A 26,824-nucleotide genomic window follows, 5' to 3' on the forward strand; every position below is an offset into this window, starting at 1 on the left:
AGAGCGCGGCGCCCGGGAGGCGTGGTTCCGTCGCGTGGGCGGGGCGGAAAGCCTGCAGGCCCGCCTCCCGTTCCGCCCCCGGCGCACCGCGCGCGCGAGTGACTGGTCGGATTGACCCCAGTGGCGCACCCCGCCGCCTCAAACCTGCCCGGGAAGAGCGGCTTGCGCCTCGGGCGCCGGCGGGCCACCCCAGCCTCAGGTAACCGCGCCTCCCAACCACTCACCGCCCTGTCACCGCCTATATGTGGCCCGCCACGGTCGCCCAGCGATGGAGCGAGCCTGCCGTCCTCCGTGATGGAGCTGGCGGAGCGGTTCCTGCTCGACGCGCTCGCCTACCTTGAGTGCGCCCTAGGCTTCCTGGCCTTCGTGCTGCTCACGCTGGTGGGCTCGCCCTATGGACGCTACGCGTCGCAGCGCTCGGCCTGGCGGCTGGCGGCACCTACCGCCTGGGCAGTGCAGGAGCTGCCCTCGTTGGCCGTGCCGTTCTTCGTGTGCGTCGGCACGGCTGCCGAGCGCCTCCGCCACTCGCCCAACCGCGTCCTCCTGGCCATGTTCTTCGTCCACTACATACAACGGTAACGGCCGGCGGTCCCGCGCCCTTCTCTGCGCCCCCGACCCGGTTCCCTCTGCTTGCGCCCGGCTCTCCTTTTTTCCTGTGCCCCTGGCCCTCCTTCCCCCCCTGGCCCGGGCCAGGCTCCCGGTCCCCACGCCCCCCAGCCGGCTCCCTCCTCCTATTTCTACACACCTACCCACACACTCCCCCTCCCCCCAGTTTGCTGCTCTTTCCTTGTGTGTGCCCCAGGCTCCCTCAGCGACAGTCCCCTCCATTCCTACCTCTCTCTCCTCCCCCGTTGTCCTTGGCGCCAACACACTGCGCTCCCACCAGCCCCCAGGCATCCTCTCCCTGAGGGACCCCCACTCCCCAGTGCCTGGTGTCCTCTCCCTACACCTCTGGGCCCCACTTCTGTACCCTGCCACAGGGAGTCAGCTTAGAAATATTCGTCTGGAAAAGTGGGTGAGACATTAGAGAGGACTTTAAAGGTGCCGGGCGTGGGGTGGGGGGAGATAGAAGAGACTTTGTGTGGATGAAAAGGGGCCACATGCCAACCTGACTAGCTCCGGGAAGGCCTATGTGGAGGGGAGGTCTTGCAAACTCAGAGGCCTAAAGTAACCACAAAGGGTGGTCTGAAATTAAAACTTTAACTAAAAGCAGTCCTAGACTGGTATCTTCCCTAACAAAGATCAACTTTAATCTTGACTAGCTTATTGTCTTTTTGTATCTATCATAACATACCTTTGGAGTGTCCAGGTAACTTCCCTTTTTCGAGACCCTTCAGGGCACAACTAATGCACCAGGACAAAGACCACAAATTTCCTCATTGTTGTTATCAAGTTAATTATTGACTTAACTATCCTGTAACCCACCTGTGTAAAAGAAGCATGTGTCTATCATTTTACTTTTTGTCCAATCCCCTTTCACCCGCCTCCCTAATCTATGACCAATGGATTTCATGTAACCCACTTACATCTCCTCCTTTGATTGTAATGTATAAAGCAAGGTGAAAAACTGCCGTTTCTCTGGAATATTATCACAATCCGTTTGGCTCCAATAAACTCACAAAAATTCTTTACAGGTTTGAATGTTTCTTACATTAACACTTGTTTGTAAAATTTCAACCTAGAAAGTGTTAGCTATATAATAATCCCGGGCTTTATTGAAGACCAGAGCGTCTGGCCAAAGGTAACAACCCCCCACCCCACCCCACCTCCGCTCCCCAGCAACGTTTCTGGCTCCTTTGCTGCCTTTTCCATTTGGTATCCTTGTCAGTGGGGCTGTTTTCTCCTGGGTAGGTGATTGCCTGGAAAGCTGCTTTCCTGGAAGGACTTTGTAAATCCCCCTGTATAGTACTCGGGGCCAGAAATTGGTCACTTCTGAGACTTTCACCTCCACATTATGCACAGGACCAAGGATTGGGGGAGTAGCTTTCCAAGCAATGACTTTAGACACAGATAGAGGACTTCCAACTCTTGGTTTTTGTGAATTTTAGTGGCTGTGTCTGAGATCTTCAGGTTCTTCTGATAAGCTGGGCTCTCCAGGTCTTAGGCTTTGGCTTTTACACAGCTAAACCAAAAGGCTGAACAAAAGCTGGAAATCAAAATGTAAAATTTTAGATTCAGACTTCAGAAGGCTGCACAGTTACAAATAATATTTTCTACATCAAGAAAGCTGGGCTCACTTATTCTGTGAATGTGGGCAGGTTATTGAAGCTCTCTGATTTGGGGGTCCCACCTTACAACACCCACTGCATAGAGAGGTAGGAAGAAGTAAGCATGCTTGTATCTCTGTGTGTGTCTATCTAGGAACTTCTGTGTGGTTATTAGGACACAGGAGTCCTGCCTGGTGCAGTGTGTTGTCATCTGCTTTAATGCAGGCACTTTAAGTAGGCAGAGTTCATATTCAACAAAGCCTGTCTGAGTCCTGTACCCTAACACTCCAAGAGTATTTCATTAAAGTTTTGTCAGACTGCTGGATTTTTTGATAATGTGGTTGAACATTACCAAATTTGTGGATGCAATTTGAATATCAGTAGAACTCTTGTGTCTATATACACTTTGCCATACATATACCAGACCTATGTTTGTCCATATGTCTGTTTCTCTAGTGGCTAAAAGCAGTCTCTGGAGTCAGTTTGCCACGTGTTATCTAATTCCCGTCACTTGGGACCTAAGATGAATTACTAAATTGCTTTCCAGTGGGTTTCCCCATCTATGAAACAGACACAGTGATGATGCCAGCCTGTGGGATTGGCATTAAACAAAGGCAGCTCCATAAAATGCTTTCATAGTGTTGGTAAATCTGAATGCTGAATACATGATAAATAATACCATTTTAGGTTGTCATGCAAGTGGGCAGATCCATGCCTATACTCTGAGTGTCTTTCATGCATGCTGCTGCCAGCTTTGAGTGCCAATAAAAAGTTTTTGAAGACATTGGAAAAGAAGAGAGCACTTTACAGAGCTTTGTTTGAAAGCCTGGCTAAGCTTTTGAACTTAAGTTATGATGTTTAATCCATTCTATGCCCACTCTAGTGAAGTAATGAATGCAGCCTCCCAAAAGGCCGACGTCATTTCTAGAATTTTATACAAGGCCGTTGGACTAGACTAGAGATTGCTGGGACTGCAACCTCTGATGCCTAGACTAGTAGCTTTAGAAACTCTGCCCCTGAGGATTTGCCTAGTCAGGTGTAGTTTTGAAATCCCCTTCCCTAATCCACCCACCTCCCTAATCTATGACCAATGGATTTCATGTAACCCACTAGGCTATTTTTTATTTTTTTAAGTTGCACATCTCACTTTACACATAGCCTGTGTGGTTTCGGGACATTGAATTTTTCCAAATAGAAAAGATAAACATTTTCCATTCTACCCTAGCAACTAATTTATTCAACAGTCATCTGACCTATGTTGGTGAGCATTTGGAAGAGAATAGAAGCACCAGCTGCATTTAGCACTTGTTACAAGGCATGCAGCTGAGCTGGGAAACACTTAATGGAGTCCCTCGTTTGTACAGAGCAATGCAAGTGATATTGGCCTGAATAAGAGAGGAGATTGTATGAATGAAGCCAGAGTCTGGCTAATGGCAAGAGAAGCATTAATCGGGATGTGCTCCAGAGAGAGACTGACCAGGTCCAAGTGGTGGCAACTTACAGAGCTTGGCAGATGTCTGCGGGGGCCCAGTGTGAACTCTGAGGAGGGAGGCTAGGCCCTGTCCTAGGTGAGTTTTAGCCTCTCGAGGGGGTGGGGAGGACTGAAGCCAGATGGAGGTGCTCCGTAAGGTCAATGGGAAAGAGTATTTGCTTACAGGAGAGGGGAAACTTGGACATCTTTCTTCATCCGGCAAACATTTGCTGAGGATTAAGCTGTATATCCAGCACTGCACACATTATTGGGGATATAGAGACAAGATAGGCCCTTAAGGAATGGAAGACAGATTGTAGAGAATCTGGGAGATCTTTTTGGCCCAAGAGCCAGGGAGGGAAGGAAAGTCTTGAATGGGAAGAGGGAACAGCTGTGGGAAGGAATGTGCCAGGGCCCTGATCTCTTTCCTGATAGGTGGCAAAGGTCATCTGTGGGAACATTTTGTCCATGACAAGGAAGTCCCACTAAAGCATGTGGTGTCACTATCTTTACTATGACAGGTTGGGATCCACAGAGGGAGAATATTGAATGGTCCCCAGATTGCAGACTTTCAAATACCCACAAGGCCTCTTCTTCCTGACAGCCACCCTAGGTCTGTGCTCAGCAGATCCCCATCATCAGATGTGTCCCATATTCCCTGTTGCCTTGCAGACACAAAAATGTGCAAATTTCCACAAGTAATTAAGACAACTTGGTGAAAGGGAGTCTGCTCACATGGAACAGAAAGTAAAATGGAAAAATTATAACATGATGGAGAACAAATGCTGATTTCTGTCCACAGCCAGCCTGATGAGTGAGAAAATTGAAATGCTTTGTAGCTCCATGGAACCTGGCTATTGTGTAGCCTTCAGCTCATTATCAACAGAAAATGGATTTATATAACACATTACCTAAATAAGCTACCTTTAAGTCCAAGTACTTCATAGTTAGTCTTAAAGATAATTTCCATTGTAAAGGATTTTCAACTTCAGTCTGACTTAATTCCTTTTCTCAAAGAGGAGGAATGCTCATTTCCTGCAGTTCCTAGATGAAGACAACCTGTGAGAAAAGGCTTTTGAAGACCCAGACCTGATATAACAGACACTCTGGATCCTGGGCCCTGGGTCTTGACAGGTGCTAAGTATGTCAGTCTAGCAGGTGTGCTGCCTTTTTTTTTACTATCTGAGCCTGACTCCCGGTCCCTAAATGACCCTTCACTGTGAGAAACTGCCCTGGAGCCACTTGGATCCTTGAACTGCTATCTAACTAGATAAAAGGTCAGATAAAAGCCATGCCTGGAAGCCACTCTCTCCACCCCCATTCTGGCTCCTAATTGGTCTAAGTCAAAGGAAAACCTTTCTGACAACAGCTGCATGGATTTCCAAAGAAAAGTAAAACTAAAGAGAATAACATAAAAGGAGAAAGTCTGAAAACTGCTAAGAGGAAGCAAAGTGTTCCCTTCTGGAAGGCGTGCTGCATCTAGACGTCTGGCTACTGAAGACTGGGCTTTTGTGTCTTCAGAGCCAGGAGTGCTTGGTCCACCTGAGGATGCTCAGGCTTGGGGAAGGACAGGATGGAGAGGAGGACCTTCTCTCCCTCCTGGAGTTCTGAAGGCACAGGTATCATTGCCCGAGCCTGCCTTTTCTCCTCCTGACATTGGCTGTGGCATAGGGGTCACTGCTGTCCTCTTCAAGGGCAGAAATTAAGAGAGCAATAGAATAGACCTGTGTCATTTTTTTTAAGGCCATTTCAGGCTATGGCCACTTTTCTGACATTCACATGAGACCAAAGAGAAGTAATTCTACCAAGGTCCTTCATGAATATCTTTCCCAGGGTACATGCTGGGGCAGAAGTCAGTGTAACTGCGTAACTGAGGACATAGATGCATGGTCTCCACCTCGAGCACAAATGCCCCAGACTGCAACATCTGCCTGAAAGCCAAGTGCAGGGTCTTGAGCAAGAACATTTTTCTAAGGAAGTATAAGTGATGGCTCCAGTCTATAACTGTTTTAACACATTGCAGACAGATCACGAGAATTCTCGCTTCATATTACACAGTGTCTTACAATGATCATACTTTAAAAAGATATTAGCTTTTAAGAAGATGTAGAAAATAACTTCAAAATGCAATGGGTATTTAATTTTAAAGCTTGCCTTTAACATTTATGTAAAATGTTTTTTGTACTCTTTCAATAGAAACTTATCTGACCATTGGATAAAGCTAGCAATAAAACTATTGGTCTGCAAGGATTGGCAACTTTTTTTTTTTTTTAGAAAAGGGCTAAATAGTGCATATTGAAACTTTGTGGGCCAGCAGACAAAATAGGGGATATTGTGTAAGTATTTATAACAGAGGAGAAAACAAATTTTCACAAAAATTTTATTGACACAATTTAAAATACAACAATATCTCAGTGCAGTTTTTGTCATGCAGCTGTAATGAGAAGGATGGAATTATTCCTTTGGTGGGGGATGACATTTCATATCTTTGGGCTTCAGCGTATTTCCTATTCCCAAAGTCTGTTATAAGTGTTCACCTCTTAGTGCTAATCTGCAGAGAAATTTTATCTTAGAGACTGTCTTTCCACACAGGCATTGCCAAATATTGATATCAGTCCATGAGTTTATTATTTTAATTGAGCATGTTCATTCCGTGAGAGCCATTTATCAAATTCTTTTAGATTTTCTCAATATTTGCCTTTTAGTGTGTCATTACTTTGTAGATTAGTATCTTCCAATTGAATATTAGGTGACAACTCCTCAATTACACAGTTAAATGATTTTTGAAATATAGAAATCAAGGTTCAAAAACTACTTTGATTCTAGAAATTATATCCACTGCAAATTTCTGTAAGAATGGAGACATCACCTCTTCTTTTAACTTTAACAGCATAAAAAGTATATAAAGCAGTTTGACATGACTTGCCATTCAAACCATGTCAATTATCATTGAAATGACTTAACCACAGTGTAAGTTTTGCACTTAAGTGATGTTTTGTCTTATAGTGTAGGGTTGAATTCACTAAGAAACATTATCAGATCTGCAGCAAAAGCTAACTTCCAAAGCCCTTCAAAACTCAATGAGTGAGGGCAATTTTTCTGTATAAGCCCTGGAGAGAATGTAAAATTCTCTGTTGACCCTATTGGTTCAATCACATGACATAGATTGTTCTGGAAAGTACCTGATGATACAGGGAGTAGCATTAAACATGTACATCTTCACAAGTTTTATAAATTTGTAATGGGTCCATTTTTCTGTTCCACACATTTTTACTATCAGCTGTAACAGTAGATTCCACTTTGGGTTGTATAGAATTCGTGTTTTCTCAACTTCTTTGGAAATACTCTTGTTTCCAGTTGTTCCACACAGACTATTTTAAGAGCCTCGTTCCTCAGTCAGGTCAGCCTTGGCATTGACTCCTTAAATATACAACTGAGCAGTATCAGTGACATCCATGGACCCAACAAGAGCCGAGGAAGACTGCTCACTCGATCTTGTGCCTTGTTTTTGTTTTTTGTTTTTTTAATCTTTATTCAGATTATTACGGATGTGCCTCTTTCCCCCCCCCCCATAGCTCCCCTCTATCCGGTTCCCCGCCCACCCCAGGTGTCCTCACCCCCCCCACTGTCCTCGTCCATAGGTGTAAGATTTTTGTCCAATCTCTTCCCACACCCCCCAAACCCCATTCTGCCCAGCCTTGTTTTTTAATTGACTATTGGCATTGCTCCTGGTGTCCCAACTCCTCAAGCAGCTGCTCTCACGGAAAGGTTAGTCCTGCAAGTTTGCATTGTCTAGGCATGTTCCTTTGGCTGCTACTGCAGCCGATTAATTCCCCGATTAATTCCCCGTGGGGGTATGGCTTCCCTTGCTTGCCTAACTTGGTAACTTCCTGTGGTTGTGGCCTCATTTTCATTTCTTTTGTAAAGAAATTCTGTGATGAGATTCTGTTTTAAATTTTCTTTGTTTTTCTGATCTTTCCTGTGAGTTGGGGATACTCTGATGAGTGCATAGTCTGGTAATGCCAACTTCTATGCTTTTGGCATAACTGGCATGTCATTGCATAACAAAGATTGCTTTGCCACCTCTAGTAATATCCACACTCATGTGCCTTCAGAGCATGAACAGTTCACTTGTCTTGACATGGATATCGCTGATACTAAAATGTGTCAAACAAGGATACCCATAGCACTCGAAACACTGTGTCATGGTAATTTACAGTGCACCAAGCAGCCATGCAGAGGGTTGAAATCACTACTTACAGCAGTGATGGGCAACCTTTTGAGCTTGGTGTGTCAAACTTCGCCAAAAAACTGAGCATAACTCGGGTAGTGTGTCACTTTGAGGAAAAAACTAACTCCAAGACTCTAGTTGCAAATGTTTCATCCTCAGGAGCAGCAAATGTTTCATCCTCGGCATGCGGCCGCGTGTCATCAGAAATGGCTACGTGTATCAGTGCTGACACGCATGTCATAGGTTCGCCCTCACTAATATACAGGCTCTATCACAGCCACTCAAGTATGCAAGTGTAACTGCAGAGCAGCCGCAGAAAGTATGTAAACAGGTGACCAGGCCTGTTCTAACACCACTTTATTTACGGACACTGAAACTTGAATTTCATGTAATTTTCATGTGTCATAAAATATTCTTTTGATTTTTCTCCCACTACTTAAAAATGTAAAAGTCATTCTTAGCTCACAGGCTGTACAAAAACAGGTGGTAGTGCTGACAATCTAGAGTCAGGTTACTATGCAGCACAGGACATGAGTGACAGAGGAGGAAAGGGGTGTGAGGGAAAAACAAGAGAGGTTTGGGTTTCACCTTTACAAGGTGCCAGCCAGTGTTTGCTGCATTCAGAATTCAGCCCTGCACTTGAAACTGAATTGGGAGGACTATCAAATGTTAGCCGCCCTATACATAATTCTGACATCCTGGAGGGAAACACTACACCTTTGCAGAATGTTTCCTCAGAGTTGCTTCTTTAACACTTCATTCATCAATAATTTTGAAACATGCATCCTCTTTTCTTCATAAGTTTGTAATTTCTTGTCCTTATTCTTTTTCTCTTTAAACTTAGTGTGCACCTAAGCCAGCATGGTATAACAGAAAAACATGATCTTTGAATTACCCAGATTGACATGTTTGGCCAGTCACTAGCCCTGTGATCTGGAACAGATTACTTAACCACTCCAAGTCTTGATCTCATCCTTTGTGGAATGTGTATAAAGTCTCTGCTGTGCAGGTAGCTGGGAGGCCTTATAGCTGATGGTGCTTAGTAAATGAGAGAGAGCCATTTGTGATGGTGATGGATGATAAAATGCTCAGACTAGGACGAGCTATGGGTTTTCAGATAGTGGAGGTTTGTTTTTTTTTTTTCTTCAGTGTTGTTTTTTTTTTAAATTTCTTTATTGATTAAGGTATCACATATTTGTACTCATCCCCCCATTCCCATCCCACACCCCTCCCCACGCATGGCCCCACCCCCCTGTTATCCTTAACCACTGGTTAGGCTCATATGCATGCACACAAGTCCTTTGGTTGATCTCTCCCCTTTATCCCCACCCTCCCCTACCCTCCCTCTGAGGCCCGACAGTCTGATCCATGCCTCCTTGTTTCTGGGTCTGTTCTTGTTCATCAGTCTATGTTGTTCATTATTTCCACTAGATGAGTGATATCATGTGCTATTAGAAATACACTTATAAGAACCGAAAATGACACAAGCAATAATGGTTATGCTGAAAGGCAAATGAATCAGTCTGTAGTGAGTTTCTTTCTAGGCCAACAGTTCTTTTGAGACCCAATTTCAATGTCAAACAGTTCCTTATGTGTACATGTCAGCAATGACATTTCAGTTCTGGATGGTGGACAAATGGTGCTAATGCAGGTCCGACTCTCTCTGGTTTGGTCCTGGGCAACCTGCAGTGATGCACAGCTGCTACTGCTAGTATGGCAAGGCGACGTAAGCGTCTTCCATCTCTGGACTGCTTCTCTTCTGTCTTCATGGCTGGAGTAGTCCTGTCGATTCCTCTCTGTTGCTGGAATCCACATGGTCTCAGAGTTGTTTTCTGAAAATATACAAACATATTCTCGACCAAAAGTTAATAAAGGGATATTTTCTATAAAATTGACTTGGGATCCTATTTCATTTTTTGCCCAAATCATTTTCCTCTGGCTTGTTTTGACACCTAGTGTGTTTTTCATGGGTGTCTTGCTTTTAGCCTTACAATTAATTTTCTAAAGTATTAATTTTCCAGATGTAATTTACTTACAGGGTATTTTTTCTTACATGATATTCTTCTACTATTCCCACCTTTTTTGATTTAAATATTAGGAGGCTTTTGAAAATTTTATAATGCAGTCTTGATAGCTTTTAAATTTTAATTTTTTGCACTATAATATTACTGCTTTAGGTTCATTACATGTTATGCAATTTTATCAGGAGATGAACTACCAATAAAAATTTTAGTTAACACTTTAGGAGCACCTTTTTGTCCAGTACAATTAATTTTTTTTTTTCTCTTTTTTTTATATATTTTTTATTGATTTCAGAGAGGAAGGGAGAGGGGGAGAGAGATAGAAACATCAATGATGAGAGAGAATCATTGATTGGCTGCCTCCTACATGCCCACCCCCTCCACTGGGGATCAAGCCCACAACCCCGGACATGTGCCCTTGACAGGAATCAAACCCGGGACCCTTTGGTCTGCAGGCCAACACTCTATCCACTGAACCAAACCAGCTAGGGCAAAGATGGTTAATGTTTTTATCTATAAGTTGTACCTTTAACAGATAGAGTAAATCAGTATGTGTTACTGAGAATAATTGTTGTACAATTTTTCTAGAATATTCGCTTGTTTCAGCAGGCGAGGGGATCCCAAGGCAGGTGCTGGGCGTGGAGGCCACGGGGGCATAGGGTACCAAGGAGACAGAACTGAACCTCACATCACCCTGCTTGGCCCCGGAGGATGGCTGGTTAGCCATAGACGGGTAAGATTCCTCAGGGAAGGAACAACCTAAGACAGGCACAGTCACAGATGGGGCCATCAGGAGAGAACCTGGGGGTCAACAGAACTTGGGGGGCACAGACCCTCACCCCCCAACTTTGCAGGGGCCTGAACACTCACCCCTTCTGAAGGAAGTCTCCTGCCCCCATGGCTGCTTAACGTCCCATGCCCAGCTCAAATCAGAACCTGGGTAACAGACAGAGACTTGGCCGACAGCGGCTGCCCTCTCACTGCAACAAGAATTGTTTGAGTTGTCGTGTACCCATGGTGTGGGGAAGTGGGTTTTTGATATCTAAATCCAGCCTACCACCAGGAATGCTCAGGGCCTACTCAAGAAGGCAAATAATCCTTTCCACTAATATTTACAGGGTAAAATAAGATTGTTGTTAGAGTAATAAATTTGACAGTAAAATAGTAGTCAAGTTTTCAGGCAAATTTAAATTGGCTAGTTGAAACAAGCGAATATTCTAGAAAAATTAATTGTACTGGACAAAAAGGTGTTCCTAAAGTGTTAACTAAAATTTTTATTGGTGGTTCATCTCATGATAAAATTGCATAACATGTAATGAACCTAAAGCAGTAATATTATAGTGCAAAAAATTAAAATTTAAAAGCTATCAAGACTGCATTATAAAATTTTCAAAAGCCTCCTAATATTTAAATCAAAAAAGGGGGGATAGTAGAAGAATATCATGTAAGGAAAAATACCCTGTAAGTAAATTACATCTAGAAAATTAATACTTTAGAAAATTAATTGTAAGGCTAAAAGCAAGACACCCATGAAAAACACACTAGGTGTCAAAACAAGCCAGAGGAAAATGATTTGGGCAAAAAATGAAATAGGATCCCAAGTCAATTTTATAGAAAATATCCCTTTATTAACTTTTGGTCGAGAATATGTTTGTATATTTTCAGAAAACAACTCTGAGACCATGTGGATTCCAGCAACAGAGAGGAATCGACAGGACTACTCCAGCCATGAAGACAGAAGAGAAGCAGTCCAGAGATGGAAGACGCTTACGTCGCCTTGCCATACTGGCAGTTAGCAGTTGTGCGTCGCTGCAGGTTGCCCAGGACCAAACCAGAGAGAGTCGGACCTGCATTACCACCATTTGTCCACCATCCAGAACTGTAATGTCAGTGCTGACATGTACACATAAGGAACTGTTTGACATTGAAATTGGGTCTCAAAAGAACTGTTGGCCTAGAAAGAAACTCACTACAGACTGATTCATTTGCCTTTCAGCATAACCATTATTGCTTGTGTCATTTTCGGTTCTTATAAGTGTATTTCTAATAGCACATGATATCACTCATCTAGTGGAAATAATGAACAACATAGACTGATGAACAAGAACAGACCCAGAAACAAGGAGGCATGGATCAGACTGTCGGGCCTCAGAGGGAGGGTAGGAGAGGGTGGGAGTAAAGGGGAGAGATCAACCAAAGGACTTTGCAAATAGCCATTATATGCATGCATATGAGATTAACCAGTGGTTAAGGACAACAGGGGGGTGGGGGCATGCGTGGAGAGGGGTGTGGAATGGGAATGGGGGGATGTGGACAAATATGTGATACCTTAATCAATAAAGAAATTAATTAAAAAAAAAAAAAACAAGACACTTAAAATAGAATTCCAGAAATACTTTATTGTTGTTCTTTTTAATTTGTTTCTGTTTCTTGTTTTCTCAGGTCCTTGATTTTCCCATTTCTGATCCGAGGAGGGAAGCCTACACCATTGTACTCATGTGTAATTGCATTCATGTTCTGTGCATATAATGGCTACTTGCAAAGCAGATACTTAAGCCAATATGCAGTGTATACTGATAACTGGATCCTTGACCCCCGATTCCTAACAGGTGAGTGACCTTAATGATGCACTCCACCATGCCAGTCATCACTTCATTGTTCGTGTTCCAGTTGTTTGCAGTGAGAAAGCCTACACTTCCCACACTTCTTGGGAGAGCAAAAAGTCTGAGATGGTTCATGACCTAGCTGCTGGTGGGGTGGCGGGGGCAAGGGCGGGGCAGGGGTCGGGGGAGGCTGGAGTGCTAGGGGCAGAATCAGGCTATCCTAGTGTCCCAGCAGCGGGAGATGATGCAGATGTACAGCACCTGTGCCCACTCAGACACCGAAAGTGCAAATATCTGTGCTTTTTTGAGCAAGGAAAGGAGAGAAAGAAACATTGATGTGAGAGATTGGCTGCCTCCCACGAATCAAACCCACAACCTGGGTATGTGCCCTGATGCAGAATTGAACCCGACACTTTTTGGTGCACAAATCAGACGACGCTCCAACCTCCTGACCCACACCAGCCAGGGCACAAATACCTGTTCTTAAGGCAAACCTAAATATAGCAATAAGGTTCAGCAGCTTGAGCAGCCAGAACACTGAGGAAACTTGGGCACTAATTGTTCATCTTATCTAAGATAGCCGTGCACCTCCTACAGTTAATTGTAACACATTCAGATGTAACGTGCCCCTATAACCCCTCCCTAAGAGATATGAAATTAAACCTCAAATTTTCAAGATGCCCCACAGTCCTTTATCCTAAGCTCCATAAAGTTACCTTTTGTTTGGCTTTTTCCCTATATAAATTTGTAATGATAGAGAAAACTAACATTTGAAGTACTTTGTTGTTGACAAAGTACTTTTACATTTCTCAGTCATAGTTTTTTCTGTGAATTAAAATTTTATTCCCAGGGCAGTGCCCTGGTCATACCTGAATTCTTACTAGGAGGGAGCTGCCTCCTCATCTATCAAAAGAAGGATGGATGAAAAAGTGTTTCAGTATCCTTTTCTCACGCCACAAATCCGTGCCTCCAGGAAACACTAAATTAGATTGTTTGTACACTATCCCCAATATCTTCTTGACTTACCTGCCTTTAGACAATCTGATTTTCTTCTGCCCCAACCATCAAACGCAGGAGAAAGAACAGGCCTGGCCATCAGCCAGGAACTGCACATGTATGTGCCGTATGCTTCCCCAACATGCTGAGAAGAGTAGAAGTTAGGTCCTTTCACAGAAGAAAGGGAGAATCCGTGGGTTAAGCAGCTGGCCCACCATCTAAATTGAGTAAATAGCAGAGCAAAGGTTTAAACCTGCTCACCACACTGGTTTCCCAAAAGTAGCAAGGGGAGGGCTTTTGTTTTTAATCTAAAAGATAAGGATTTTAATGTTTATTTGTGATTCTCACAGGAATCATTATTTGAATAATTTTGATGAACAACAACAACAACAAAGAATCATTTTGGTCTGTGAATATCATTGTCATTTAAAGGAGACAGACCACATTACCTGCAGATGCCTTGGAAGCTGTTGTAAAATTTAAGACACTGATAAATTGTACACAGAGCTCTTGGCTTCTTTACAATTGAAGCGAAGGAATCAAAAATGAAAAGAAAAAAAAAACACAATAGGGAAACAAACTAAGTTACTCTTTTTGCATTATATTTATTTCATAGAGCTCGGTTTTGTAAGGAGACCAACAAGAAATTGCATGAATAATTAATTCCAGAGCAGTAAAAGTCATTGATCTAAAAGAGTTTATACAAAAATTTTTAAGATCGCCAGAAATGGAATTAAATGTTTAGCTTAGATGAACCCCAATCTAGACAGTAAAGGAAGCTTGTCTCTTAGAAGAAGAATAAAGTAAGCATGGAATTTTGAGAACATGCTACTTTCTGGGACCTCAAATTGGGGGCCACATCACGTAGCAGTGACATACTAAATGAAAAAAAAATGTGGTGGATCAGCTATAAATTTACGAATTCGATAAGTGACTTATATTACAAAATCTGGTAGGAGCTGTTACAAGCATGTCAAACTCGCGATTGGCGGACCACAAGTTTAACATGCCTGGAAGAAAGCAGCCTACAGTGGCGAAATCAGAAGGACATTTTGAAACCCTTACCATAAACCATAGTGCTTTAAAGTCCCTGTTCTAATTGTGAAAAACTAATACCATCATGATGAGTGATGAGTAATTCATAATGTTACTTCAAGCATACATTTTTTTTCATATTGAATGGAATGCCACCATAAAGCAACATCTGCCTTTCACATTTTTGAAGTATCTCAGAACAGTCAAGTTAACTCTTTTTTTTTTTAATCAAATCAAGTTATTTCTTTCATAAAACACTATTTTGGCATTTTGCATTTTCTTTTTGGCATTAATTGATGTGATGCTAATAAGTCTCCTGTGAGGACAGCCCTCTGAAGACTTAAGAATGGGAGGGAAAGCATTCTGGAAGCTATGGGGTGTCCACATGCGTGCAGTGGCAGTGGAAGATTTTGTTGGGAGCTGAGGCAGGTGAGCAGACCTAGAAATACTGACTGATAAGTGAGCAGGAAATCAGCAGTGTTGGAAGCCATGGATATGTATGAAAATGTTCAAATGAGGTTATAAAGAAGGAAGCGAGAAGGACCAGGGAGTAGCTCCTGGGAACCAGCACCCCTCCGGGGACCTGTGTGCATCACGATGAGGCACACCTTGAGATGTCACTCTTCTCCTCTGTTGCATGGAGGGGGCAGCCATGCCTCACAGCTGTTATAACCATAAGTAATACTTCTAATCATCCCAGTCATTCTAAAAACATAGATTGTGGCCATCATGTCAAAATATTTTGACTAGATCAGATAATCTTATTAGAAAAACAAAGCCCTATTGAGCATACCTAAGAACAGTAATTATCTTTCTAAATAAAGGACAATATTATGATTTGTACTGTTAGTTATGGCTTATATGTTATACTAATAATGATAATTTGAAGGAGTACAGTGATACTGTCTTTTCAGGCCTGGGTTCATAAATTTTGTAGTTTATCAACCGTAACACACTTGTGTGTTTTTTTCCTTCAGGTTTTGTCTTGTGGCTGATAGGCATGCTGATAAACATTCACTCAGATCACATCCTGAGGAATCTCAGGCAACCAGGGGAGACTGGATACAAAATCCCAAGGGGTATGTACTGAAAGTGGAGAATTCATTCTAAAATTGCATTGCTAGTCTATGGTGCCTTGCTATTCTAATTTTGCCAGATCTAGTAACTAATGTGTAGTATGTATTAGCTGTAGTTTTTAATGTGAGTCACTATTATTCATAGCAGTCACTATGAATATTGTTTTATTAAAATGATAAATTCTGCCCAACTGAATGGTTATTAACCAAAAAGGAAACTCTAGTTATCTCTGGTTGGAAAGAGAGAATATGAGGAAGAATTTATGGTTTACAAAGGGTGTCTAATACTTCATTTTAAAAAATATTACATAATAGATACCTTGACTGACCCTCCCTCTGAAAACAATTAAAAATGTTGGGTGACATTTGCGGCGGAAGTGGGGTGGGGGGAGCTCAAGTTTCTTCACCTATGAAATGGAGATAATAAAATGTACTTTCTTGGGTTAACTGAGAGCTATTATTATTGCTCATAATATATAAAGGGTTAATTAAATTAATAAGAAAAAGTCAACCAAACCACTAGATGCTTAACACCAATAAAAACCTATCTACCCTTTTTCATCTTATTTTCAGTTACTTCCTGGTACAATTTAAATATATCAAATTATCTTAGTCCATATTCTCCTTAAATTGGCTTTGTACTTCTTTTCTCCATGCTTTGCTTTCACTGGATGAAATTTTTTAAAAGTCATTTTAAATGTATGAATGTGGTGTCAGGGAAGGAAGTCATCATCAGAGGGCAAAATCTAAGTGAGTCCTAATGTCTAAAGTACACACATCAGAATCTGTGGTCATTGCTGCCCTCATGCTGCTTTGCAGCCCAAATTAGTGCCACTTGGAGGGTCTGAAAAACCTCAAGCCATGAATTAGGATCCATGTCGTCCTGGTGGGTGGTGCCCTCATACATGGGCCAGGACACACAGAAGGGTCCTGCAGTCAGGTCCTCAGAGAGCCCCACAGACCACAGAGCATACTCCAAGGTTGCAGAGCCAATGAAGAAATCTGGCACGATTAAACGTGAGAGACTTCAGATCTTAGAGTTAATAGAAACAGATTATATACTGAATACTTGAATGTTTAAAAAAATAAAAAAGGATTGAAGTTATGAGTAAAAAAAAAAAATATATATATATATATATATATATATATATATACTATAAAAAGGACTAGCAAATATAAGTTATAAATCAATAGAGCTTTTAAAACAGAAATCAAGTAGGTAAGACTAAAACTTCAATGGAGCTGGAAAGCACACTTACATACCTGGAAACCATACAAGGAGAATAGCGACATAAGGAACAAATGACCAAAAAATCTTACAGATATCAAATTACTTAAACTGGGGCCCTGTAGAGTGTACAGCTCTGGCCTCAGGGCCTTTGCTTCTCCTGCCTAGAGGGCTTCCACCCCAATAACTGCAGCCCAACCCTCCCAGAAAGTCTGGGATCAAAATTCACCTACCCAGGGAGGCCTGTTCCCAGCCACTGTCTGTTACCATGACCTCCTTCTTCCCCCAACTCGACTTCTGAGCCCTCTTACCCTGCTCTGCTCCCCACAGAACTCCACACCCTCTGCCAGACTCTGTGCTTTCCTTGTTTAGTACACTGAAGTTTAATGTTCCAGATGTGGGGGGTGGGGATTTTATCCACAGTTTGCTTTAAGTGTCTAGACCAGGGTCTGGCCATAATGTAGACTTGATGAATCAGTAAAGTTTTGATGAGTGATTAAACCAGTGACTGACTGAGTGAGTGAGTGAGTGAGTGAATGAGTGAATGAATGAATCTGTCCTTGAAAATTAATATTTTCTTCAATTTTTAGTCTAGAGTTCTATACAGATCCATTTTATTAAGCTGGTTCATTAATTGTTGTTCTGTATTCTCTGTCCTTGCTCAGGTTTTGTCAGTTTGATCCATTAATTAATGAAGTGATATATATTAAAGTATATGAAAACTATAGCATTTTTTCCTCAGCTAAAAAGATAGGTATTGATACAGGTAGATAGTTACTACTTGAATTTGTGATATGAAATAGTAAAACTAGTAATGTTGGAAGTGTTTCATTGATTAAAATTCTGTAAAAGTTATATTTTCTCATAGTTGAATTTATGTTCTCCAAAGTAGTATTTACCGTTATCTCTTAAGTCAATCTTTCCTGAGACATCACTTTGTAGTCAATGCACCACTGGGTCTGTGCTTTCTTCTAGGAGGCTTATTTGAATACGTAAGTGCAGCCAACTACTTTGGAGAAGTGGTTGAGTGGTGTGGCTATGGCCTGGCCACCTGGTCTGTTCAAGGCGGGGCTTTCGCTCTGTTCACCTTTTGTGTTTTATTCACCAGAGCACAACAGCATCATCAGTAAGTTTACAAACATTTTTAATTTGTTCTCTGACCTTATTATACCAGTTTTTAGGTTAGATTTTTGAAATGTTAATATTAATTTGAATTGCCAAATCCCAGTTTATACCATGCTGTGTCTAAAAAGCACAAAATCATGCAAATATCTGAAGACTAACCCAGCTATAAGGAATCATTGGATATACATCAGCATTATCATTTTGTCCACCCTGTTCTGAGGCTCTGAATTTACACTGCTGGACTCTGGACTTGATGGTCAAGTTAAATGTCAAGCAGGGCATTTGGGATCTGACCTAGAACACGCTGATTACAAGGAGGAATGCTGATTGTGCAGTAATGGGAGCACAGAAGGCCTGCAGCTGGAGGGAAGGCCCAGCATCCTCCCCAACAGAGCCCGTTCACACCTAGGTTCCTGATGGACTATGGGCTTCGTGCCCCCCCTCCCCCCCACACCCCGCCAACACACACACATCACATTCAAATGCTTCCTTCAGAACCAGAAGGATTCATACTCTAAACAGGCTTGACTGAAATAATATGTCAGTACTTTAGACTAAATATGCATTACAAAGTCCTAGAAAATGAATAAAACAGCTAAATTTCATGCATCAATAATGATGACAACAGCCAACTAATCTCAGCCCAACTTGAGGTCCTATGTTTCTGGGAATCTGTGCTCTCCCTGCCTCCACCTCCACCTTCACCTCCTCTTCCTTTTTAACTACTTTCTCCTGGTTGCAATCACCTCTGGGGGAAGATGCTGCTCCCAGATATTTGTTATATTAGGTTTTAAGAAGCGAATATTGGCTGGTTTCTAATAATAAAAACAAATAAGATTATGCTGATATTTTAAGAAACTGGATCAGGGGAGGATTGAACAAGAGCATGCCAGGCCAATTGTCAGGCTCACTCCTCAAATGAAAATGAAATAGGAAAATCCCTCTCAGTATTGGAATATGTAACAGAAATAGAAAATACATAATTTCATTTTCTGAGGTATCCTTTGCACAAAGATTCATGAATTGAAAGGGCTCTTTGCCATTTGTTTGATGTTTAAATTAATGTTGGTGTAAACCAATTTTAATTGCTGAACAATGAATCAATTCAGTTTAGTGGAAGTATGTTTACAAATCTTGGCTTTACAAACTGAGTACAAAATGAAAGCTGTTCTTTTTTTTTTCCCTAGTAATCCAGTGAACCCAACTAATTAGCCCATGAGATAAACTGATTTCAAAAGAAAACAGTCCACAGGGCTAATGCTGCATCAAAGCAGCATTTTGTTTTTTGGGTTTTTTTAAATTTCTTTATTGATTAAGGTATCACATATTTGTCCTCATCCCCCCATTCCCATCCCACACCCCTCCCCACACATGTCCCCACCCCCCTATTGTCCTTAACCGCTGGTTAGGCTCATATGCTTGCACACAAGTCCCTTGGTTGATCTCTCCCCTTTACCCCCACCTTCCCCTACCCTCCTTCTGAGGCCCGACAGTCTGATCCATGCCTCCTTGTTTCTGGGTCTGTTCTTATTCATCAGTCCATGTTGTTCATTATTTCCCCTAGATGAGTGAGATCATGTGCTATTAGAAATACACTTATAAGAACCGAAAATGACACAAGCAATAATGGTTATGCTGACAGGCAAATGAATCAGTCTGTAGTGAGTTTCTTTCTGGGCCAACAGTTCTTTTGAGACCCAATTTCAATGTCCAACAGTTCCTTATGTGTACATGTCGGCAATGACATTTCAGTTCTGGATGGTGGACAAATGGTGGTAATGCAGGTCCGATTCTCTCTGGTTTGGTCCTGGGCAACCTGCAGTGATGTACAGCTGCTAACTGCTAGTATGGGAGGGCCACGTCAGCGTCTTCCATCTCTGGACTGCTTTTCTTCTGTCTTCATGGCTGGAGTAGTCCTCAAAGCAGCATTTTGTTACAACAAATTTCTGTCTGTAACAGAAGTATTTAATTCATAAATGATTATCTTGATCATTAAGTGCTAGGTCCGACACATTGGGTCAGCTGTGCCAAGTGCTAACAGATATTCTGGTTTGAGGGCAACATTTCAAGGAATTTTAAGGAGACTTGTTTTCACATGGCTTCTTTCCCATCTGCCTTGGGCATTCGTGCTTATGCAGTGGACCAGAGCGCAAGCTGCCCATGCTTTTGCAGCTGTGAGGTGATAGAGTGAGTACATATGTAAACTTGTCATGTCTCAAAACTGCAGCTTGGACCCCCAGGGAGGAGGATAGCCTTTGAGGAGGGGCTCTGTTGAGAACATACTTACCCATTTGTTAAGTTTAATGTCACTTAAAAAGTGAATTCAGTGTAAATTCAGTGTGTCTTTAAGATACTGATTGATAGTGTGATGATTACAAATATGTTTATGAAATGCTGCCTTGGTCTCACAGCCCCATTCATCAGACTCGAATTCAAAGAGCAGGACTTGAGAGTGCTTGCAAAGTGTTTGTTCAGCTGTCACTGACCTGTCTCTACTAGAGAAAGACTTCCACAAGAGAAATGTAGGAAAACGAAACTGTTTGTGAGCCAGAAAAACAGTAACAGCTTTGAAGAATTACCTCAGATTTAGCATAACCTGAATTAGATGAAGTGGGTAGTCCTCAGCCGAGGGTCATTTCACTTTCAACCAGAAGGCAAGGTTGTATTTTATTCCTATGAAATGGTTTCTATGGCGTTCATTTAACATATTTCTTTTTTTTAAAAAAATATATTTTATTGATTTTTTACAGAGAGGAAAGGAGAGGGATAGAGAGTTAGAAACATCGATGAGAGAGAAACATCGATTCAGCTGCCTCTTGCACACTCCCTACTGGGGATGTGCACGCAACCAAGGTACATGCCCTTGACCGGAATCGAACCTGGGACCTTTCAGTCCACAGGCCGACGCTCTATCCACTGAGCCAAACCAGTTATGGCTAACATATTTCTTGTTGGGTGAGAAAATTCTGCTCTGATAAAGGTTCTTTGTGACAGCGGGTAGAATCCAGCCTGCTGCATAGCACTTCACAGCAGGGCTGTCACAGCCCTCTACCATCCTGCAGGTGTGTGGGCGTGCTGGCCTGCTTTTTCTATTTTAGGCTGTCCTTTGCTTCCATTCTTGTTCTTTTTAGGCTAGTGTGTCCCTCTTCAATGGACAGTTTCACCTCCTGCCTCTCCTAACACAGTGCCCAACGCTGTTGATTTATGGGGAAGCTCTTAGAAACTTGTCCATGGTTCATGTTTTAAGTCCCAAGCAGGCTGTCTTAGTCTGTTCAGGCTGCTATAACAAAACACCGTGAACAGGGTGCCTTATAAATAACAAACATTTCTTTCTCACAATTCTAGAGGCTGAAAGTCTGAGATCAGGGTGCCAGCATGGTCAGGTTCTGGCAAAGGCCCTCTTCTGGGTTGCAGACAGTACCTTCTCGCTGTGTCCTCACATGGCAGAAGGAGCAAGGAGCTTTTGGGGGGCCCCTTTTATTAGGACACTAATCCCACCATGTGGCTCCAGCCTCACTTCCCAAAAGCTTCATCTCCTAATACCATCACCTTAGGTTTTTAACATACGAATTTTGGAGGATACACATTCAGACAGTTGCATAGGCCTATAAAAAATGTCAGTGATTAATGAGTAAATATATGTATAATGTACTTGTGCACACTTTGCACTGCTGTTGTCTGTGGCCATATCTGCCATAAGCACTCTTGTCTGCAGCACATCACTGAGCTGGAAAAGGCTGTTGTTGCTACACTTGATCCACAAGTCCACTGCCCAGCTCCTCGGGACTTTGCTCATTACATGTCCTTTTGGGTATACAGAACAGCATCTGAAAGTAAACATGGTATTCTCCCATAATTCTCTATTTGTGCGTTACAGTGCTAAACCTCGCCAAAATCTAAATTCCATAGGACTTCTTCACTCACTTTGTTTGCTGTTGTCATATATTGCTGTCATGTTAACAAATAACTAATTGTTTTCCATCATGAGTTTTAATCTGTTTAGCATTCTTTTGAGCTCATGGGAACTCCATTTTTCTATTTCTTCATCGTGTCAAATTATTTTAAATTTTTATTCTGTCTACTTAGTTTCCATCCTTCTCAACTAGCTGTTAACCCAAAATGAATGAATGTGCCTTTGTTGATATAATTTATATCAGAATGGAAAAGACCTGTTTGTTCTGAATGCAGGGCCCAATGATGAATGAGCCCATGTTGTATTTTCCCAGGTCTGTTTCAGAGTTGCCAGCTTGGGTGCCCATTCCACAGACTCTGGGTATGAAGCAGTAGTTCTCTCCTGGGGATTGGAAAAAACTACCAGTCACCAGAAAATAATTAAGATATACCTACTGGGTTCCTCTTCTCTCCCCCAGTCTGCACGCTTCCTAGGTCTGGAAAGATGTATCCTCCGTATGCTAATCAGCATCTTTATCACAAATCAGTAGTTTTTCTTGCCAGTATAAGGGTGGGTTATATGAGTCACTTCTTGTGAATCATACTTTATAATCACATATATCTAATTATTCATGAAATAGATAAAATCAACCTATGTATCTGAAATGCCAACATTTTTATTACTATTAAAAACTGTATGCCTTGGTGATAAAAAAAATATTGTTCCTTTTGCTAGCATGTGTTACATGTTTAAGTGACAAAATTATTTCCTTTTTTAATGTCCTTTTTTTTTATTGTAGGTGGTACCTTGAGAAATTTGAAGATTATCCAAAATCCAGGAAAACTCTAATTCCATTTTTGATTTAAGTCCATTGTCAGTGGAATTATCTTCAACTTGATGCTTTTTTTAATAATGTTTCTCTAGGGATTATATAAGTGAATTATTTCTCTGTCATTTTCCTGCTACTTCATCTTTTTCACGATTTGCCCTAGGAATTGTTTTCCTAGTAAAAAAGCTACCTAATAACTTACCAGTCAAACTGAAATGCAGGTTGAAGTATTCTACTGCATACCAGGGTAGGGCTCTGGAGCTCTGGGTAATGGCTGCTGACCATTTCTCTGATTTTGGACTTTTGGTTACATCTAGCTGAATGTGCACAAGACCAGAATGTACATACCGTCTTTGAAGACCTTTATGGACCAAAACCTTCCATTAGGCCTTGTATAATCCCATAGAACAGTTCTGACAAGATCGAAGGCAATATTGTCCCTTCTCCCCATAGAAGCATGATCTGTCTTCTGGGTCCCTCTCATCCCACTGGGTACCCACAGTATAGTCAGGGACTCAGAGAAATGCACGGCCTCTCCCTACTGGGTGCTATGCAGGCAGAGAACTTAGGGATGGAGAAAGGAGATGTCTGAGGCCCAGCTGAGGCCTGGACAAAAGGCACCTGCCGCTGCTCCAGCCTGGCCCACCAGGTGACTGTGCTGGCAGTGCAGGATGCTGGGATATTTATAAGGAGCAAGCTACTCTGTCCCCCACAAAGGGACTTTCTGGAGGTGTGAGGGTGGGAGTAGGCAGGTGCAACAGGGCAGTCGCACCTCCTGCACATCCCAGTCTCGGGTCACTCGCCGTAAACCAGCATTATTCCCTGGTCTGAGATGCTTTTTCTTTCTTTTTTTTTTCTAAGTTCCAAATAGATCTAGAAATTTTTATTTTTATTTTATTTTGGAGAGGGAGATAGGAAAACATTGATGTAAGAGAAACTGATCACCTGCCTCCTACACATACCCTGACCTGGGATCGAGCCCACAACCAGGGCATGTGCCCTGATGAAATCAAACCAGTGATCTTTTGATGCATGGAGCCACACTCAACCAACTGAGCCACACTGGCCAGGGCTAGAACTAGAAATTTTGAAGGCACTTTTTAAAAAGTACATCTCAACATTGCAAAATGATACCTTGAAGCAGAATTTCTTGCTTAAGATGCATTTGAAGGTTCACGAATATAAATGGCAGTAAAAAAAAAAAAAATGCACTACTTGCCAGCCAGCATGGCTCAGTGGTTGAGCATAGACCTATGAACCAGGAGGTTACAGTTCAGTTCCCAATCAGGGTATATACTGGGTTAGGAGCTCGATCCCCAGTGTGGGGCTTGCAAGAGGCAGCCTATCAATGATTTTCTCTCATCATTGATGTTTCTTCTCTCTCTCTCTTACTCTCTGAAATCAATAAAATGTATGTATATATTTTTTAAATATACTACTGGGCCAGGTATTTAAAAGAAATCTCCAATTAGAAAGCTGTTCACTCTCTGTGAAAATCTAATGAACTCCTAGTAAAGGTCCCCTCCCTTGTCCCTTGGGCAGTGTTGCCTCAGTTGCTGCCACATTTGCAGAGGTGAAAACCAAAAGAGAAATGGAAAAGGAGAGACTGTTCACTTCTGATCTGCTGACAGTGCTAGGTTCAGGAGTCCTCCAGACACACCTGAAGTGTTGTCCTGTCAGCTTACTCACTGCTGCCCCCATCTCTCCAGACCCCTAAACCCCCATCAGCTCCCCCACCCTTCTCCTGGCTCACCTACCAAGTAGGGCCTCCCTCCCTCATGAGTTTTTATGTAGAAACTCTGTTCTCCGTGGGCTTTTGGGGTTTAGAATTACACAGAAATCTTCCTGATGCGGCTGTGCTTCATTTTCACTAAAAACAGAATGTTTTTGCGGGGAAATTTTATTATTAAATGAACTTTGGCTCCTTTTCAGACCAAATAATTACTTGAAACCATAAAGCAATAAATATTTGGTAACTCAGGAGAACTCAAACAGCTGAGCCAGTCTTGATGGATTCGGGCCCCTGTGTTTTGGAAGGCGCACCTGGGCAGAAGATGTGTCCAGAGCCAGAGAAGCCCCCTGTGAGGGTTACTTCTAAGTGCTGCCGTTTGATTGGAATCGTCCATGTGTGCAGAAGGTTGGCTTAACTGAAGATCTGATGCAGAATTTCTACTTTCCCGGCACACACTGGATGGATGACTAACATGGAAACAAATCCTGTTCTATCTTGTCGCTCTGCCCTTCATTTCCTTACAGCTTAGGAAATCATCTTCAGTCTTTCTTTTAATTTTACTAATTAAGGAGATTAATAAAATGACTGTCAAAAGTCCCATCGTTTTTGTTGGTCTTTATTGACATTTCTTCACTCTAGAAGTTCAGACAATAACATTGTTAGCCCTGAAAACTTCCCACCTACATTAGCATTTCATAACATCAATATCTTTATATCGATAGGGCCATGTAACATTCTTCCTATAAATTTTATGCATTTCTGTTAAGGTTATTTTTAGATAATTGATATTTTGCTTATTGTGAATGAGAATGTATCCCTAAATGTTTTTTATAACTAGGATAAATCAAAGCTATTGAAGTTTGTTAATTTGTATCTAGCCATGCTTCTGAAATTACTTGATAAGCTCTCAACTTTTTTGTTGTTATTGTTATTCTTAGGTTTCCCAGCTTTGAGTCATATCATTTGCAAATATCTTTTTATAAATATTTTTAAAATATTTTTATTGATTTTTAGAGAAAGAGAGAGAAACATTGATGTGACGGTGAAACATCGATTGGCTGCCTCCTCCATGCCCCCCTACCAGGGATTGGCTGATAACCTGGGCATGTGCCATGATGGTGGAATCAAACCCATAACCTTTTGGTGCATGGGATCATGCCCAACCAACTGATCCACCCTGTCCAGGGCATCATTTGAAGCTATTTTGTTTTTGTTTGCTTAAATTAGCAAGAAATTTAAGAACAATTTTGTTAATAGAGGTTATTGTCAGCATTCTCGTGTCATTTTAACAGGAATGCCTTTTTTTTTGAGATTAGCATTTTAAGCATTCTTTTCTTTTTATACAAGGTTATTTTCTACATTAGCCATTGGGATTATGTCTTTGCTTTTTTTAAAAAAAAATCTCTGTTTTGAGATTTTCAAATGTGTTGTATCAGAAATGAGAAAGGGGGTTTGCCAACAGATGTAGAGGAGATAGCAAACTAGAACATGACCATGTTGACATTCTAATCTTGTGGGTTATTCACTAGATGTTCTCAAAGGTTTTTTGTTGTTTTACTCTAAACTACCTTTTATTAAGGTATTTTCCTTATTAATATCTGCAAGTATATCAAAACTTTTTCAAATATTTAGGCTGGGTGGTTATGTTATACTTTGTCGTTTTATGTATTTTTTAAATTTTAAAACAGAGATGGGTCATGGAGCGTAGATTGGAGGAAAGGGAAGCTAGGATGTTATAAATAGAATAGGAGAAAATGGGCAATGAGAAACCAGACTCTGGAATCTGCACTGTGCACAGCGGCACTTGCAGGACCATGGAGAGCTCTAGGCAAGCACCAAAGGCCTGTGTTCCCAGGGCCGGGGTCTTCCACACTTCTCTGCCAACGTTGCTGGGGGATGGGAGGCTGCACAAAGAGTTCATGAGCTCCGCTGAGATCTATTGACAGTTTCTGCACACTGAATGGGGCAATTGAACAGAGAATGGGTACTAAATCCAGAGTTGCCTTACCCCAAGGGAGAAAGTTGGGTGGTTATGTTATACTTTGTAATTTTATGTATTTTTAAAATCGTAAAACAATACAGAGATGGGCCATGGGCTGGGTTCTTTTACTCAGGACAGAGATCCCACAGGTCTTCTTGGGAAATAACAACCTGGGTAGAGGCCATTCATACCTGTAGAGGCCACAGGAGTGAAAGAACAGGGAGGCTTCCTGGGTCTGCATTTAGTCCACTGTTGGTGAAAAACAAACAAATGAAACAAAAGGGGGAATGGGAGGAACTGGAATAAAACAGGTGAGAAGCACATGAAGAAGGCACCCTGTCAGTCAGGACCCACTGCACTCGTCTGAGCAGGAGAATGACACATCAGCACATCTAGA

At 41.9% G+C, this 26,824-nt stretch overlaps 1 protein-coding gene across 1 annotated transcript; it reads left to right on the forward strand.

Annotated features, from left to right (window-relative positions):
• Positions 1–209: 209 nt before the first annotated feature.
• On the forward strand, positions 210–25,043 carry SRD5A1 (steroid 5 alpha-reductase 1). Its single transcript, XM_008161802.3, has 5 exons — positions 210–575; positions 12,373–12,539; positions 15,542–15,643; positions 17,844–17,994; positions 22,685–25,043. The coding sequence occupies exons 1-5, from the start codon at positions 295–297 to the stop codon at positions 22,749–22,751; spliced, it is 768 nt and encodes a 255-aa protein (XP_008160024.1). The 5' UTR covers positions 210–294; the 3' UTR covers positions 22,752–25,043.
• The last annotated feature ends 1,781 nt before the right edge of the window (positions 25,044–26,824 follow it).

The sequence above is a fragment of the Eptesicus fuscus genome, chromosome 4, assembly GCF_027574615.1.
Source record: "Eptesicus fuscus isolate TK198812 chromosome 4, DD_ASM_mEF_20220401, whole genome shotgun sequence".
Lineage (NCBI taxonomy): Eukaryota > Metazoa > Chordata > Mammalia > Chiroptera > Vespertilionidae > Eptesicus > Eptesicus fuscus.